The following is a 19,217-nucleotide window of genomic DNA, read 5'->3' as shown; positions in this document are numbered from 1 at the left end:
ACAAACTGCTTGACGAGGTAATCTCCATAAGTCCCAGCATTGTTGCATGTCTTAACGAAGTGTGCCACATGTTGCTTTGTGTTGCCTTTTTCATCAAACTGTTGAAACTTTGGAGGTTGATAGCCAACATACATCTTCAACATATCGATCATCGCAGTATATGGCTTTGCGTATGTAAGAGAGGACTTGGTAACAACTTCGTACTTGCTTTTAATAGTTCCTTCAATGAACTCTTTCAGTTGATCGATTGGAATCATCCCTTTAGATGAGATAGAGATAGCCTTAGCGGATGCTACTTGTCTTGGTGGAGAATTACTCTCCGGAACCTCTGGGAGCTTGCCAGGTGCATCGGTGGATTCTTCTTCCATCAAGATTCCCACCCTGCCTGTTCACTTGTCAATTCTAGCATCTTGATTTTTCATGCATTTGGTCAAGCCAGCGATTGCTTCCGTCAAGTTTGCCAACTGCTCCTCCACAGATGAAGTGTTTGCCATCATGGCTTGCCTGATGGTTGTGGATGATGGAGAATAGCATGGATTGTCACACAGATTGATCCTTGATTGGCTCACGCTATGCACTGTACGTGGAGAGGATCCATCACTTGAAGCATCATCATATTCCTTCACAACAGAGTTATTGGATCCGGAGAGGTCAAGCAGAGCAAGAGTTTTCTTGATCTTTTCAGTAACATCGCTTCCTCCTTCCGGTGCATTTGTGGAAGATCTTGTTCCTTTTGAGGATGAAGATCCGAAAACAGGGGTTGATGCGGACGTCATTTGGGGTGCTTGTTGCCTTAACGAGCTTGCTTTGCTCCTCGTAACTGGTCCAAAGCTTCCAAAGGTAACATCGAGGATGCTTTCCACATCAGCATAGAACCTGGAATTAACAGCCTTAGTGGAAGTTGAACTGGAGTTGATTTTCTTTGAAGCCATTTCAATATTCTTGAACTTTGGTGATTGAAAAGTTGAAATGAGAGGTAGAGATTGTCCCACTAGGCGTGCCAGAATTTGTAGACAATAAATTTGCGTCGAGAAAATAAAATCAAGATCGAAAATATTGCAACAATCGTAGTATTTGATGAGTGCACAATCTCTATGAATCCTCTGATTCTTCTTTCCCAATATAAATTCAAGGGCCTTTGAGCTTGATCTTGAACCTATATTTGTTGTCACGAACGATGATCTTGAATTCAACTAGCACGAACTTTGATTTGAACTCATGCTCCTTGAATCTTGATTTGTTCTTCGTTCTTGAGCTTGAACTTGATTGCTTGAAGCTTGAAACTTGTGGAGGAATTTGCAGCATTTGATCCATGAGCTCTTTCTTGCTTCTTGTTATAACTTCTAGTGTCTTTTCTAGGTTATGAAGACCCCTACTGTATATATGTTAAATTCAAATAGGATTTGAATTATATGTATTGACAATATCAATGTCACGGCTTTTGCAATATCAATATAGTTTACTCTATAATAGCAAGTTCGTTACCATTTATATTAGAGTATTAAGATTTGTTTATAATTATCTTATAGTATCTGTTTAATTAAATTAAAAAAAAATACACTGTAAATACATATAACTTAAATCATTTAATTGGAAGAAGCTAAATCAGTGCACCATCTCACCACTCCACAATAATGTAGCGAAGACACAACATAGTTATCCCAAAAATGGCCTGCCATCCGGTTTCCTTGCCACCTGAATTTATCGAACCTCCCGGTTTCCTTGCCACCTGAATTTATCGAACCTCCCTCTCATTTTCAAGGAACTTTCGCTTGTAAAATCTTTGAACTTTAGTATATTGTGTTAGGGTTTTTTTATATTTTAGTTAGAAATATTTTATCCAAATTTACTTATTTTATTAAAAAAAATTATTTTCAATTATATTTCAAACGGCGACTAAACTTTAAATACCGGTAAAAGTTGGTTAGCCACCCAATTTTAATGATTTTAGGCCTAGCTAAGCCATATGGAGAATTTTGGTTTTGAGGCCCATTATTCGCCTGAAGAAGCCCAAGTCAAAAAGCCCCATTATGATGAAATGTTACTTAAAATTCACACTATTAAAAAATTGCCAAAAAGCGTCCACAAAAACCGACCGAAATCGGTCGGAATCCATAAAGAATTGACCGATTTTCAACCGTTTTCAATTAGTCGATAAAACAATGGTCGCAAACAGAGAGCGACCGCAGATGGTCGATATTTTCCGATCGAAGTCGGTCGGTAACTGTCAATGCACTTTGATCAAATTGTATGACACAAAAAAAAAAAAGTTACCGACCGAATTCGGCCGGTATTGTTGAAAATATTTTTTAATTATTTTAAAAATACCGATCGAATTCGATCGAAATTTTAATTATTCAATTCCGACCGAAATCGGTCAATATTTTTAAATATATAATTATTTATTTTTATTTAAAATTGTTAATTCCGACTGAAATCGGCCAGTATTATTTAAATAATTAAAATTTAAAATCAAATAGTCCGACCGAAGTCGATTGGTAAATTTGATTTTCTGGAAAATCAGATGAACATTTCCGACCGAAGTCGGTCGATTTTCTGGGTAATATTTTGGCAGAATATAGCTGTTTTATAGCTGCACCACCTGCCAACAACCAATCACATATAATGGCAGCATTACATTGTTGTCATTCAACCAATAACAAGAACAACAATAACAACAACAATAACAACTATTAAAACTATATTAACAAAACATTATCACCATCTCCATCTCCACTAATTTATATTAACAAAATATCATACCCAACAACAAAATATTTCACAAGTTAAAAGTTCAAACATTATTCAATGAGTGTTTTGTACTACATCATCTTCATCTCCACTACTATAGCATTCATCGACGGCATGGTTCGAAGGATTAGCATCTGGGGAAGGGTCACGAGACCGGGGAATGGGGAAAGCACCACTAGCAAGAAGATTGGCTAGCTGACCTTGAAGGATATTAAATTGTTGGTCCCTCTTTTCCAGCTAAACTTGAAGGGTATCAAATTGTTTATCTCTCTTTTATTCTCTAGCCTTTGTCTCTTCAAGCTCTGCTGTCAGCTTTGCGATCTTCTTCTCCATAGATGAGAGAGTCGACCTATCAATTTTCTCGCCCTAGGCAGAAATCCATATACCTTGCAATCCATCCCTGTAGCGTCGAAATGATCTCTCACGCTTTGCTCATTCGGTGGAAAACTCTGAGTGTACTCCTCCATATTAGTCTTGTAGCGACCCTTTATTTAGAAGATAGAAAATTATTAACTATATAATATTATAAACATTAATTTCAAGTTATAGTAGTTGTGAAACTTACATATGTAGTCTCCGCCCGGTCCTCGACCTATCTACTTGGATCTGTCGGTGCCTTCTTCTTCCGGATGTGAGTCTCCATGAAGAACTCATCATGAGTCATCTTCCTCCCATATTTTTTTCCTATAAATATAATAAAACATGTTAACTAAATTAAAATATATAAATATAGTTCGATAAAAATAGATGTAAATATTTTAAGGAATTACCAGTTGACTCCTCGCAGTCCCCATGCTCCTTGCACCCACACAGTGCAAGGAGCCACCCTTTTCAGATGCCCAGGCCTTCTTTCCCTGTTCACTCCTCTTTTTGAATTTTTCGGTGGTCCACTGCCTCAGCAGATCCTCCCGTATATGCGGTAGAATCCATATAAAAGTAATTTAAAAAAAAACATACACACACACAAGTATTAAATATTATTTATTTAAAAGCTATTTATATAAATTGACTAAAACCGACCGATTTCGGTCAGTATTTTCATTAAATTAATATTTTAAAATTTTAAAATTGAAATACCGACCGAATTCGGTCGGAAAAATTTAATTAAAACTTATTTCGGTTGGTAAATTATATAAATTATATATATATTAAATTGAAAATATATATATAATTTTTTTATATTAAAAAATCAATTGCCTTGGGCGGGAAAGAATAATTTCAAATATACCGACCGATTTCGGTCGGTATATTTGAAAAGTTTTAATTAAAAATTATTTTGGTAGATATATGTCAGTATGACCAGGTCTTGGTCAAAGATTGACCAATTTCCGACAAACATCGGTCGGAATTCTTATATCTTTGTTGTGGAACTACTATTTTGGTTGTCGGAAATATTTTCTTTGACTTTTGCGATCAATTTACTTATTTTTCAATCGATTTCGGTCAGTATTCTGTGAACGGGTTTTACCATTATTCTAGTAGTGTCATAAGGAAATATGATGAGAAGAAACTAGTTAAATCACTGGAGAGACTACTCTTCTTTATCAGCTTAAATTGCTGTTAGTTTTTCTATTGTTATCCGTAAACAGTTTTTAAAAATATGGAGTAGTGGAATTAAACCTAGATTAATTAGCAATCCTAAATTGTCTAGGATTTGAAAATTGTTAATTTCTTCAATCCATGTCTAAATAGGATTTGTAATCAAAATTATAGGAATTAGGTTTTCCAATTTCTAGTCAAACTAGGTTTTGTACTCTCTTATAAATAAGGGTGGTGGTATTGCGATTATTAGTAAATAAAAAAGTCTCCTACCTCCTCTCTTTAATTTGCAAGATTTTTTCTAAATACCCAGCGTATTTAAATCCCTTTCAAATAGTAGGAAGCAGTCTTGACATTCATTCTTATGGCGATCGAATACATGGAATATGATTTGAAGGAATTAATAATGACAATGAAACAACCATTTAGTCCAAGTGAAATCAAATGTCTTATGCTCCAGCTTTTGGAGGGTGTCAAGAATCTTCATGATAATTCACTCCTTCACCGTTACCTGAAGACTTCAAATTTGCTTCTAAACAGCCGAGGTGAATTAAAGATTCTTCACTCTGGTTTAGCTCGTCAATATTATGGAAACCTACTGTACAGTGCGCCTGAACTTCTGTTGGGAGCCAAAGTACATTATTCTACTGCAATGGACATGTGGTCCGTGGGTTGTATTATGGCCGAGTTGCTATCCAATGAACCGCTCTTTAACGGATCAGGATCATTAGCTGGACAAATTTACTACATTTGCAAAATTCTTGGCACCCCAAATGAGACAACTTGGCCTGGATTTTCAAAACTAACTGGGGTTGGGATGAAAGTGGTCAACTTTGCAAAACAATATCAGGAAAATTTGTTACGTAAAAAATTCCCTGCGACGTCCTTTACGGGGTTACCTTTATTATCTGATGCTGGATTTGATTTGTTGAATAGGCTTGTAACGTATGATCCTGAGAAGAGAATAACAGCTGATGCTGCATTGAACCATGATTGGTTTCGTGAAGTTCCTCTACCCAAGTCTAAAGAATTCATGCCTACTTTCCCTGCACTGAATGCGCAAACTGATTGGCGAAAGCGAAGAGTAATTATAATGAAGAGTTCAGATCCTGATCTTGAGGAGACAAGTTCTAGTAACAGCTCAACATATGCCCAAATTTACCCTTAAGCATAATCATGATTAAGTTTAATTAGGCAATAATCTGTTTGGAAAAGTAGTGTTACGTTGCCAGAAACTATTTTTGTTTCTAGATCTATTTGCCTTTTTTAAAAAAAAATTTATATAGTCACCTGTTTGAATTTCAAGTTACAAAATGCTTTTGTTTTCACCTTTCAAGTGAATGTGGAAAAGAAATCCTTGACTCTTGATCAAATTTAATTGAGATCTGGTCTTTTTTATCTACCTATTGACATGCACCTACATATAATTCAACGATAATTCACTGACATAGTCAATCTGACAACTGACATATTATTTGATCCTAATTTAACCAATTAAATCAATAGTTTTGATGCAATGTTGCTTGAAACTCATGAGGAAAAATGATGCAAAAAAGCAGATACGTCATGAAATTAGTCGAGAAGCGCACAAGTTTGCTAGACCACCATGGTATACAAAACATATATTGTACCATAATTATTTAGGACAACTATATTGTATAGTTTTTCTATTGTTATTTATAGGAAATTTTACCTCATATAGCAAAGGTTTACACCATATTTATTATAAATAAAAATATTTTTAAAATATTATTTTCTATAGCTACCTTTTATTTTTTATAGCAAAATATGTATTTATGGTATACACTACCGTTAAGGCATCAAATACGTTGTCTAATATTTTTCTCTCTCATTCTTTCAGTTATTCTCCCCCAAAATCACCACACAGTATATCTAATTTCTCTCTCCATGATCTCTCTCTCATAGCAAGTTTGTCTTCCATATTGATGAACCACGATTCTCCCCATTGTCTTCCCCAAGCTTTATAGTTCTCTCACAACGCCATTGTCTCTCTCAATTTTCAACTTTGTTTTCTCCATAAAGTTGTGGTAAGTATTAATGTTTTTGGGTTTTAGACCGGTTAAAGCTTCTTCTTTTTCTTTTCAACAGTTTTTTTAAAATATTCACCATTGTTAGGGTTTCTGCGGAATACTTAAAATTTTCTCTTCAATGGCTGATTCAACAATTCGGAAAAGGATTACCCGAGGTATACCCACTAAAGCGCTCAATTTCGAAGGATCATTTTTCGATTTGCAAATCACATCAGAGGAACTTGTATTTACAGGTTCATCAGCAACCATTGAAGCTGAAAGGAAAACAAAAATATGCAATGACCCTATGAAACAAGGTCAAGATGAGAAATCATCGAAAAAATCAACACTTCCTGATGTGGAAAAGAGAAGAAAACTTATGGATGATGCTTCTGGGAGCTAGGGAAGAGAGGTCGGAAATACAGAATGACAAGGTAATTGTAGATGTATTTATACGTATTCGAGTCCGCATACATTGATTTTAAATTTGTACAATGGTTTTCTCTTCTTGTATTTATATGTATTCGATAAGGCATACACTGATTTGTTTTTGTACAGTGATTTTTGACTGTTGCATTTAGATGTATTTATATGTATTTGAGTTCATACAACAACATTTTTAAATACATTGTTAGTTCTATCATTTTGATGTTATCCATCAATTAGTTATGCATTCAATCTAAATATATTCATCTATATATTCAACCTAACTATATCCATCTGTATTTAAAATAACAGTTATTGCCATAACTCACAATTTTTATTATAATTATTAGTGTACTATGTTGTATTCACGAATGAGTTATGTATTCATCCTAATTGTATTCATCTATATTTTCAACCGTATATTTTATCTTTTTAATTTTTTTTTTTAATGCAGGAAATAATACTCTTTGTTAAACACCCGCCTATTTTATCGCCGCATATCGGTTCCTATACTAACACCGACATAATCTCCGACCTCAAAGAAAAGCTTTTATATATATATATATATACACACACACATTGTATTTAACTGTTGTCAATCTACTTTTTCAGGGATTGTGGTTTGTATATCGCAGCATATGCAGAGTATTTGAGCACTTATGGATTGGTTCCACAAACAACCTTTGATGCTAATTAATTTACTCCGTCAAAGATATGGTTCCCTCCTTTGGGACTATGCTATGCGGAAAGTTAGACGTCGATGTGATAAGCGACAATGAAGCACATGCAAAGATTATTAGGCAAATCACATAATCGAATACTTCTGTGAAGAAAGTTTTAGAATAGTTTTCTGTTATACGGATTGTATTTTCAGCTTATTACTGAATTGATCATGGTTTTACGCAACTTTTTAAATTTTGAATACATGAACGTCTTCTTGTCTTAATGCAACGGTCACTCGGAATACATTCAATTTATTTTTTAGGAAATTTTACCTCCTATAACAAAGGTTTACACTATATTTATTACAAAGTGAATAAAATTATAGTAAAATTATTTGTAAAATACAGTAAAATACTCTCAATACAAATGCAAAATCAATGAATACAACTAATGAAATATACTCAATAAAGCAGTAATACCATATATTAGGAATAAATAAAATACAGTGAAATACAATATTTATTAAACATTGAATTCAAACAGGTATTTATTAAACATAATATAAAAAGTGAATAAAATTATTTTTTGAAATACAGTAAAATACTCTCGATACAAATACAAAATCAATGAATACAACTAATGAAATATACTCAATAAAGCAGTAATACCATGTATTAGAAATAAATAAAATATTGTGAATACAAAATAAACTTGAATACATTGAACACAATTGTTAGATACAACAGAATACAAGCACTAGGTTTATTATGAAATATGCAGGCAGTAGGTTACTATTACAGGTTATATCTGGCATAAACACATGATGTATTCATATACAGAAAATCGAATTTCAAAATATTTCTGTAGATACTTGTATCAATTCCGAGCAGAACATCGAATAATGTCAGGAAAAAAAACTCGAATTGTATCAGAAAAAAAAAGAGGGACTGAAACTCTGAAGAATGCTTTATTTTTTGGTGTTTAGTGTCTGATAAATCTTCTCATTAATTGGATTGATAATGTTGTATGTTATAATTGATTTAGGTGAGTTACATTAGGAGTGTATCCCGCTAAATTAGCAGCTTTTCGTTATTAAACAACTGGAGAGACCTATTATTATGTTGATTGTCGTTACTGTATTCATGAATACATGGCACAAATACATGTGAATACAGCGGCTGACAGCTGGATTGCCCTGTTTTTTAGCCGATTTTTGCTACTGTATTCATGAATACAATAGCTCGAATACATCGAATACATTATCATAACAACTGAAAGATAGCTACCGGAAGTAATTATGTATATGGTAGCTATAGAAAGTTAATAGCCACTAAACAATAGTCATATATGAAAATTCTTATTTATAAGCAGCTTTTGCAACCGCTACTTCGGTTCTATGTCACTGGAATGGGCTTATGAGGCAATAAAGCCTGTAGAACTTCTGCTTGTTGGGCCAATCCAGTTCCACTTGTCAGTTCTAATTGCCAAACGCTAGTACCACATTCAGCCATTCATTTTGGAATTCCATAGTATTTGTTTGATATAAACTAAGTAATTTGAGATATATTATATTGCCTTACTAAATAAAATTATGTGTATATTACATCCGTCACAATTTATATGGTACTCCTTTTTTTTTTTTAGTTTGTCCCAAAAACAATATCATCTTACTATATTTAGAAATAATTGAACTTTAAAATTCTCTTTTTACCCTTAATGAGATGATTTATAAACCACATAATCTCTATGACTTATTTCAAACCACAACTTCAAAAGTTTTCTTTGTATTTTTAAACTTCGTGCTTAGTCAAGCGGTGCCACACAAACTAGGAAGGAGGAAGTAATGAATTTCTATCAAACTAAATCTTTACAATATCTACATGCTATGAGCTAAATTTAAGTATCATATTTAAATTTCATGTTTCAAATCGTATCAAATGAAATGATCATGATGGGATATGGTTTCCAAAATTTTCCAATTTTTTTCTTTTCTTTGGGTTTATTTTAAGTGGTGGCTGAGGTAGCGTTTGAGCTACTAGTTCAATCAAACCCACTTATTCGAAGATATGTGTGAAAATTCACAAAAATTTAGGCAACATTAGATTCTAAATTCATAATTTCAAAGGTATTGTAAGTTTAATATTAAAAACTTTAAAGACCGAACTTATTAAGTTTAAATTCTAACAGATGGAAGGAGAGATGTTATGTGTTCACTCTATGTTTGGCCAGTGTGTCTAAGATGCTTATACGTTAAATATGTTAAATTACAAGTTTACTTAAATGCAAACTTATAAATTAGAAGGGGGCGAATATAAAAGGGGCACTTTTATATGAGGTTTAAATTTTATTTTTTTTTAGCAAATAATTCGTTCTAATAAAGTATATTTTTTTATCGAAGTATAATGTGCTCTCATGTGCAGAAAGCTTAAAATATCCACTTCCTAATTTATAAGTTAAAAGAGTCTATGAGCAATTCTGCAAAGACATCTATGTAGCTTAAGAGCTATAATTCAAATCATTTTATTGCGAGTTCAAATCAATATATTCTTAATCAACGATATCAATTGAATTTCCCCTTTCTCTGCTGTAATAAAAAATGTTGAGCGTATTTCAGAAGCTGAGGGTAAAACCTCACAAGTTAAAAATTAGAGTAACGTTTAGACCTTAAAAATGAGCTCCTGTAAATTTGAATTAATGGAGTTAATGTCGTTAAAAAAAAACTAGAGTAAAATTTATACGAACACTATGCGGTCGTTTGGTAAGATGTATTAGAGAATGTAATATATGTATTAGCTTTGTTATTATTAATATCTTATTTTATAGTATTTTTCAATCCATGTATAATTAATACACATATACATCATTATTCTTATACATAATAAATTATGGCATTAACGATACCATAATTTTTAATATACTAGTTTATATTTACGTGCGTTGTACGTTAATAATAACATGTGATGAATATTGAAAATCTACTGGAATGGCACAACATTGATAAATCTCTAATCCTTTTCTATTTTGATTTTTTTATGAATTATTGAATGAGTATACATCTTGAATTTATCGTAAAGCTCAAAGTCTCAAAGGTTCAAACTGTTCAACCCTTTGATCCTTATATACAATCCTAAATGAAAACAATGTTCAATACAAAGAAGAAAAAAATAATAGAACTAATAATAATTTTGGAGAAGTTTGCCGAATTTTGTTACTTTTTTCTAAAACAACACAACTTAAAACTAAAACTCCTTCAAATTTTTATGATGAAGAATGTGGAATAGTGTCTTCCTCTCCTCCTTTCTCTAAATAGATTCGTGCAATACGTTTATATGCATTGAATCGTAAATATAGTTCTAATAGAAAAATAAAAGGAGATCAAGTTACCATGTAACTGGAAACATTAGTTTTTTTTTTTTTTGAAACATAAGTTCAATTATGAAAAGCAAAGGAGATTTAGTGGAATAAGGGAATGTGTTAGAGTTCATATGATGGAAGGGCATATTTTATCCGATTGCGATTGACTTTGACTTATTTTTAATCAATAAAAATAAAGGACTGAAAAATAACCTAACAAACCTAGCGGTCCCTATATTAACATGTGAATAATTAACATGAAAAAAAATCCCACCTAATACATAGTTTCAAGCTATATGCCAACCTTGAAAAATAACAATTTTAGAGAAGTTTGCTAGATTTTGTTACTTTAATCAATTAGCTAAATTTATTTATTAATAAGACATAATCCAGGATCATATTCAGGTAAAATACGTACCCGTCTCCTCATCTAGCATAAGTCTTTTTAATTGTAGGTATCTCATCTCCTCATCTAGTAAAACATATATCCAGCGGTTGCACTTCTTTTAGATGGATTGAAAATCCGTAATATGGTGTGTTAGTTTAAATATTATAATTATAAAAATTAAATTGCTTTATTAAAGATATATATTGACTTCCGACCTTTCAAGCCATACAATTTTATCCTCTGATGCAAATTCACAAAATTAATGACATAACAACATGAGGGAATACGTCAGTGCAATAAAACTTGCTCACACAAAATATTTGTGGATACTCATCATAGTTAGTAACCCCCGAAAAGACAAAATTCATGTTTTGGCAATATAATCTCTGGCACTCCTTCACCATCCTGTATAAATATCTGCCATGCATATTGAATTTTTTGGATGAAATCTCTTCACATAAATTATTAGTGATCTTCTCCGAATCATTATGGCAATGATCCTGTTGAGTTTTTTATTTTTTTTTAAGATGAAATAGTCTTAAAATGAGGGTGAATGGGAAATGGAGGGAAAATGAAATCTTTGAGTAAAATTTTAAGTTTCCCTCTCTTGACAATGAGAGATTATCCCATATTGGAAGAGGAAGAGATTTTTGGTGGGTATATATATAATTGCTCTTCTTGTAGCTCTTAAAGAGTTAAGAAGAAAACAAGCCTCGCGCCGTCGTCGTCGTCGCTCGCTCGGCTCGGCTTCGGCTTCGGTATCCGCATTTGTAACGGATATTTTTCAATCCGTGTATTGACCATTTGGCAGCCGCCTAATGCTCTTCCCACCATGAATGTGCTTGCTCCACAAACAAGCTAATGCTTGCTCCACCATGGAGGGTGGACGTTTGGTCTTCTTCAACACTGGCTGCTATATATATGTGCAGCAGATGTTGAAGAAAGACACTCAACACACAACGCACAAGAAACAAACTGAAAATCGCTCAACATATTTGGCTATACATTGCACTGCTTCCTCTCAGCATTTTCATACGATTTTCTGAGTTTCTACTCCTTCGTTCTGCATTGTTTTAACTTCAAACAAAGCAATTGTAAGTGTGATTTGCTACCGAACTTTGTGTTCGCTGAAACACTGGGGTTTGAAGTACCGCTACACCAGTGTGTGTTTCATTCTATCCTGGGAGGAAATAATCTATTACCTTGGGTACTAGGAGGGGATTAAATTCCTTAAGGAAACACTGTGAATTCAGTGGGCTCGAATTAATTATTGTTTCATTACGCTAACTTATATTTTTGCAGAATTATTATTTACAAATACAGCAATATTGGCGGGAATAACAATCTTAAGGAATTTAATATTTATTTCTGTATTTGTGTTATTCTTATTATTCTGCAAACTAAAACCTTTGTGGTTTTGTGTACTCCCGTTTTGGAGAGTAAAGCCTTCGTGGCGTTTTGTTGGAGACTAAAATCTACGTGATTTTTACTCCAATTTGAAAACGTGTATTAAACGTTTGTTTGTGTCATTCTTTTACAGAAAAAATGACGACTGAAAGCGAAAACCAAGCTATTCCGATGGTGACTGCCAACGCATCGACAAGCCGAACACCGGCGTTGGCACCGGCAGAAAAACCCAGAAAATTTTTCGGGATTGATTTCAAGCGCTGGCAGCATAAGATGTTCTTCTACTTAACTACGTTATGTCTACAGAAGTTCATCAAGGAAGATGTTCCTGATCTGCCGGATAAAACTCCAGAGAATGAACACTTTCTCGTGATTGAAGCGTGGAAGCATTTTGATTTTTTATGCAAGAATTATATTCTTAGCGGACTGGATGATAATCTGTATAATGTATACAGTAGCATGGAGACGTCAAAAGAATTGTGAAATGCGCTTGAAAAGAAATATAAAACTGAAGATGCCGGGATGAAGAAATTCGTTGCCGCAAAACTTTTGGACTATAAAATGGTAGATAGCAAATCTGTTATTACCCAAGTCCAGGAATTGCAAGTGATTATTCATGATCTACTTGCTGAAGGTCTTGTCATCAACGAAGCATTCCAAGTAGCAGCAATGATTGAGAAGTTGCCTCCGTTGTGGAAGGACTTCAAAAATTATTTGAAACACAAACGAAAGGAAATGTCCCTTGAAGATCTCATTGTTCGGTTGAGAATCGAAGAGGACAATAAAGCTGCTGAAAGGAGAGGCCGTGGAAATTCAACAATAATGGGAGCAAATATTGTTGAAACTAACAAAAAGAGGAAGAAGGCTTCTGGTCCGAAATACAACCCCAAGCAAGAAGCGGTTCAGTGTAAACTGCTACAACTGTGGGAAAATCGAACACAAATCTACGGAGTGTCGTGCTCCGAAAAAAGACAAGAAAAGGGGTCAAGCAAACATGGTAGTAAACCATGATGATGTTGATAACTTGTGTGCCATGCTTTCTGAATGTAACTTGGTGGGAAATCCTAAACTGTGGTGGTTTGATTCAGGAGCCACTCGCCATGTTTGTGCAGTTAGAGAGGTTTTTGCTACCTATGCTCTTGCTGAACCCGGAGAGACAGTTTATATGGGAAATGCTTCAACAGCAAAAGTTGAAAGATATGGGAAGATATTTCTGAAAATGACTTCTGGCAAGGTCATGACTTTGAACAATGTCCTTCATGTTCCCGAAATGAGAAAGAATTTAGTCTCTACTGGACTTCTTGTTAAGCACGATTTTAAGTGCATTTTTGTGTCCAACAAGGTTGTCATTAGTAAGAATGAAATATTTGTAGGAAAATGTTACATCACCGAGGGCCTTTTCAATCTAAATGTAATGGTTGTGAAAAATAATAATAATATTTCAGCTTCTTCTTACTTACTTGAGTCAAATGATTTATGGCATGTACGTTTGGGTCATGTCAATTATAAAACCTTGCGAAAAATGATTAACTTGGAAGTACTGCCCAAGTTTGAATACAAAAAATCAAAATGTCAAACATGTGTGGAATCTAAGTATGTTAAACATCCTTATAAGTCAGTTGAAAGGAATTCAAATCCTTTAGATTTAATTCACACAGATATTTGTGACATGAAGTCAATACCATCTCGCGGTGGAAAGAAGTATTTCATAACTTTTATTGACGATAGTACTCGATATTGCTATGTTTACTTACTGAATAGTAAAGATGAAGCAATAGACGCATTCAGACAATACAAAAATGAAGTTGAAACGCAACTTAACAAGAAAGTAAAAATGATAAGAAGTGATAGGGGTGGTGAATATGAATCTCCTTTTGAAGAAATATGTTTAGAATATGGAATTATTCATCAAACAACAGCCCCTTACACGCCTCAATCTAATGGGATTGCGGAAAGAAAGAATCGCACATTAAAGGAGATGATGAATGCGTTGTTGATAAGTTCTGGTTTGCCACAAAACTTGTGGGGGAAGTCATTCTTACGGCTAATCGAATATTAAATCGAGTGCCCCATAGCAAAACACAATCCATTCCATATGAAAAATGGAAAGGAAGGAAGCCCAACTTGAATTATTTTAAAGTGTGGGGGTGTTTGGCAAAAGTGCAAGTTCCTAAACCCAAAAGGGTAAAGATAGGACCGAAAATCGTTGATTGTGTTTTCATAGGATATGCGACAAATAGTAAAGCATATCAATTTCTGGTTCATAAATCAGAAAATCCCGACATTCATAATAATACGGTTATAGAATCAGATAATGCTGAGTTCTTTGAAAATATATATCCGTATAAAAAGGAATGTGAGTCGTTTGGTGAAGGATCTAAACGACCTCGGGAAGAAACAAAAGAAAGTACATGTAATCAGGAGAATCCAAGACGTAGTAAACGTCAAAGAACGTCTACTTCATTTGGACCAGATTTTGTGACTTTCTTATTGGAGAATGAGCCTCAAACATTTAAAGAAGCTATGACTTCTTCGGAATCATTGTTTTGGAAAGAGGCAGTCAATAGTGAAATAGAATCCATATTGAACAACCATACATGGGAATTGGTTGATCTTCCTCCTGGAAATAAACCTTTGGGTTCTAAATGGATTTTTAAGAGAAAAATCAAAGATGATGGCACTATTGATAAATTCAAAGCAAGGCTCGTAGTCAAAGGGTATAGACAACGAGAAGGTCTAGACTACTTTGATACATACTCTCCAGTTACAAGAATTACGTCCATACGGATATTAGTAGCATTAGCTGCAATGTATGGTCTTGAAATTCATCAAATGGATGTTAAGACGGCCTTCTTAAATGGAGAGTTGGAGGAAGAAATTTACATGGAACAACCTGAAGGGTTTGTGATTCCAGGTAAAGAAAAGAAGGTATGTAGACTTGTTAAGTCTCTTTACGGACTAAAACAAGTACCCAAATAATGGCATGCGAAATTTGACCAAACAATGTTGTCAAATGGTTTTAAGATAAATGAATGTGATAAATGTGTGTACATTAAAAATGTTCCAAATCACATAGTCATTGTTTTGCCTATATGTGGATGATATGCTGATAATGAGTAATGACATTGCCAACATAAATGCTACTAAGTGTATGCTCAATAGCAAGTTTGATATGAAAGACTTGGGAGTTGCTGATTTAATTCTGGGAATTAAGATCCATAAGACTCCTCAAGGTCTGGCATTGTCACAATCTCATTATATTAAGACAGTACTTGAAAAATTCAAGCACTTGGGCTTTAAAGTTGCAAAGACTCCAATTGACGTGAATCTTGCATTAGCAAAGAATAAAGGCCAAAGCATATCACAATTGGATTATGCTCGTGTGTTGGGATGCTTAATGTATATCATGAATTGTACACGACCAGATATAGCTTGTGCTATAAGTAAACTGAGTCGATATATGAGCAATCCAGGCCAATCTCATTGGATGGCAATAAAACGAGTTTTGGGATATTTAGAACATACCCAGAACTTTGAATTGCACTACAGTAATTTTCCTGCGGTGATTGAGGGATACTATGATGCAAATTGGATCACCGGTTCAACTGATTCTAAGTCCACAAGTGGATATGTATTCACTATTGGTGGAGGAGAAGTACCTTGGAAGTCATTCAAACAAACATGTATTGCCCGCTTTACAATGGAGGCTGAATTCATAGCCTTAGATAAAGCCGGTGAAGAAGCTGAGTGGCTCCGGAATTTCTTGGAAGACATTCCATTTTGGCCCAAACCGTTGGCACCAATATACATACATTGTGATAGTCAAGCGGCAATTGGAAGGGCTGGGAGCGTTATGTATAACGGTAAATCTCGTCATATACGATGAAGACATAAAACCGTTAGGCAATTACTCTCTAGAGGAATTATCACGATTGACTATGTAAAGTCAAGTGATAATGTGTCGGATCCACTTACAAAAGGCCTAACTAGAGAGGTAGTTGAGAAATCATCAAGGGAAATGGGGCTATGGCCGAGAACAAGTCATTGTGGCGGTAAATCTACCTAGAAGACTGGAGATCCCAAGATCTAGGTTCAAGGAGATCAAACAAAGTCATTAATGACGGTTCAACATTGTCAAATAAAATTTTAGTCCGTTCTCGTGATGAGACAATGTTCAGTACCAAGGATAAAGCATTAAGGCTTTTTAATGATTTCTAAATTTGATACGGGGTATATCAAATAGTGTATCTACAGGATGACACGTTTAGGAATCACCTATGTAAGTGTAAAGTGTTAGCCGCTTCAAGGAGAACTTTGTAAGGCCAGTTCTCTATGCACTTATAAAATCAGGCGGTGTTCATGGCTGAAACGAACACAACAATGAGAACCAAAGACGGTTAAGGGTTGATTGTGTGACTTATGGTTGTCTAGGTATACACCAAAGATCGACGGTTCAAAGATATCAAATCTACCGATTGACCGAGTATATCCGACATAAGTTTACTACGGAAAGTTCAAAGGGAAACCTACTTATCCAGATGCGATTAATCCTTGCTTGCAAATCACACAGTTTTTTCATGCATACTTCCGTGATATAGCTATTCCCCATTCATGTGGGGGATTGTTGAGTTTTTTATTTTTTTTTAAGATGAAATAGTCTTAAAATGAGGGTGAATGGGAAATGGAGAGAAAATAAAATTTTTGAGTAAAATTTTAAGTTTTCCTCTCTTGACAATGAGACATTGTCCCATATTGGAAGAGGAAGAGATTTTTGGTGGGTATATATATAATTGCTCTTCTTGTAGCTCTTAAAGAGTTAAGAAGAAAACAAGCCTCGCGCCGTCGTCGTCGCTCGCTCGGTTCGGCTTCGGCTACGGCTACGGCTTCGGCTTCGGCTTCGGATTCGGATTCGGATTTGGATTTGGATTTGGTCAAATGATCGATTGATTGATTAATTTTTTCGACCAAATTTATTTGTTAATAGTAAATATTAACGTAATATTATCCGCATTTGTAACGGATATTTTTCAATCCGTGTATTGACCATTTGGCAGCCGCCTAATGCTCTTCCCACCATGAATGTGCTTGCTCCACAAACAAGCTAATGCTTGCTCCACCATGAAGGGTGGACGTTTGGTCTTCTTCAACACTGGCTGCTATATATATGTGCAGCAGATGTTGAAGAAAGACACTCAACACATAACGCACAAGAAACAAACTGAAAATCGCTCAACATATTTGGCTATACATTGCACTGCTTCCTCTCAGTATTTTCATACGATTTTCTAAGTTTCTACTCCTTCGTTCTGCATTGTTTTAACTTCAAACAAAGCAATTGTAAGTGTGATTTGCTACCGAACTTTGTGTTCTCTGAAACACTGGGGTTTGAAGTACCGCTACACCAGTGTGTGATTCGTTCTATCCTGGGAGGAAATAATCTGTTACCTTGGGTACTAGGAGGGGATTAAATTCCTTAAGGAAACACTGTGAATTCAGTGGGCTCGAATTAATTATTGTTTCATTATGCTAACTTATATTTTTGCAGAATTATTATTTACAAATACAGCAATATTGGCGGGAATAACAGATCCTGCTCCAAAGAACTAAGTTTGAAATCGAAGTTAAAGTACCCAAACTATTTATTAATTAAAATACAGAATAATACTAATAATTCCTAAAATAATTCATTCCTACAAAAGCGACTGCTAATTACAAAAAAAAAAATATACATTAAAAGGAGTGCAATGCAAGAAAGAAAACTCTTGTCTACCGTTGATTGTAAGGCTTTTCGTCATCTTGTGAATGTGCTAAACTTCCTCCACTCTTCTCGTAATTAAGCTTCCTTTATGACGCGATTGCAAACATCTTACAACCCTTTAATCTTTCATCTAATCATTCACGAGCATCTCTTCAGTGATTGATAGCTCATGATCTTGCAACGCAACAATCAAGCTTTCATTAATTGACTATCACATACTCACCAATTCACATCGGTTTGGTATCAACCAATAACCGAATTAATCTTTTTACAGAGCCACATTAAAGTAGCCGACAACTTTTAAAGTTTAAAATTACACGTATGTGGTAGCTTCCCAAAAGGATTCAAACATGTGAGGAAATTTCAATCCCACTACAATTGTTTGAAGTAGTTGGAAAACACCTATAGTTAAATTTTACTTGGAAACGTTAAAATCGTTCCAGATAATACGTAAAACCAATTTTGTCCTAACATTGAATTGTTTCTTTAAAAAATAAATTAGTTTTCTAAGGGCATAAAGGTCGGTTAAGATTCTAAGGATATTTTTGTCATTCGACATTTAATATTTCAATATTGGTATTTTTATAATAATATAGATTAATAAATATTTATAAAGACAGAGCTCCACTTTCAAAATATTAATACTTCAAAATAAATAATCTCAGTATAACTTATCTAAGCATAATTATTTTTATAAACCCTACCAAAAAGACCCCTAGGTGTTTTATACAATATGACTCCACCGATTTGTTCTCAATGTAGGGAATACATACAGTGGGACATCTCCAAACAACCACATGTACGGTCCACGTGGCAAGATCAGTAATGTAAGTTGGAAAACAAAGTGGGGTACACACTTGAAGCTAAAGGACAACTCATCTTAAAAGAAAACCTACCTACC

General features: G+C 34.3%; 1 protein-coding gene and 1 long non-coding RNA gene across 2 annotated transcripts; both read left to right on the top strand.

Annotated features, from left to right (window-relative positions):
- Positions 1 to 4,696: 4,696 nt before the first annotated feature.
- Positions 4,697 to 5,458, top strand: LOC107808388 (cyclin-dependent kinase G-2-like). The gene has a single exon (XM_016632902.2). It carries the CDS (start codon positions 4,697 to 4,699, stop codon positions 5,456 to 5,458), a length of 762 nt encoding a protein of 253 aa, XP_016488388.2.
- A 967-nt stretch (positions 5,459 to 6,425) lies between these two features.
- Positions 6,426 to 7,692, top strand: LOC107808386 (uncharacterized). Its single transcript, XR_001653127.2, has 3 exons — positions 6,426 to 6,496; positions 6,575 to 6,754; positions 7,359 to 7,692. It is a non-coding gene; the product is annotated as an uncharacterized LOC107808386 (long non-coding RNA).
- The last annotated feature ends 11,525 nt before the right edge of the window (positions 7,693 to 19,217 follow it).

The sequence above is a fragment of the Nicotiana tabacum genome, chromosome 22 (genome assembly GCF_000715075.1).
Source record: "Nicotiana tabacum cultivar K326 chromosome 22, ASM71507v2, whole genome shotgun sequence".
In the NCBI taxonomy this organism is placed as follows: Eukaryota; Viridiplantae; Streptophyta; class Magnoliopsida; order Solanales; family Solanaceae; genus Nicotiana; species Nicotiana tabacum.
The sequence above is the reverse complement of the archived record's forward strand: the minus strand, read 5'-3'. Positions and strand labels throughout refer to the sequence as shown.

Bases quoted from the DNA above. Each gene is read 5' to 3' on its own strand.
- LOC107808388 (XM_016632902.2), top strand. From the start codon at position 4,697: ATGACAATGAAACAACCATTTAGTCCAAGTGAAATCAAATGTCTTATG.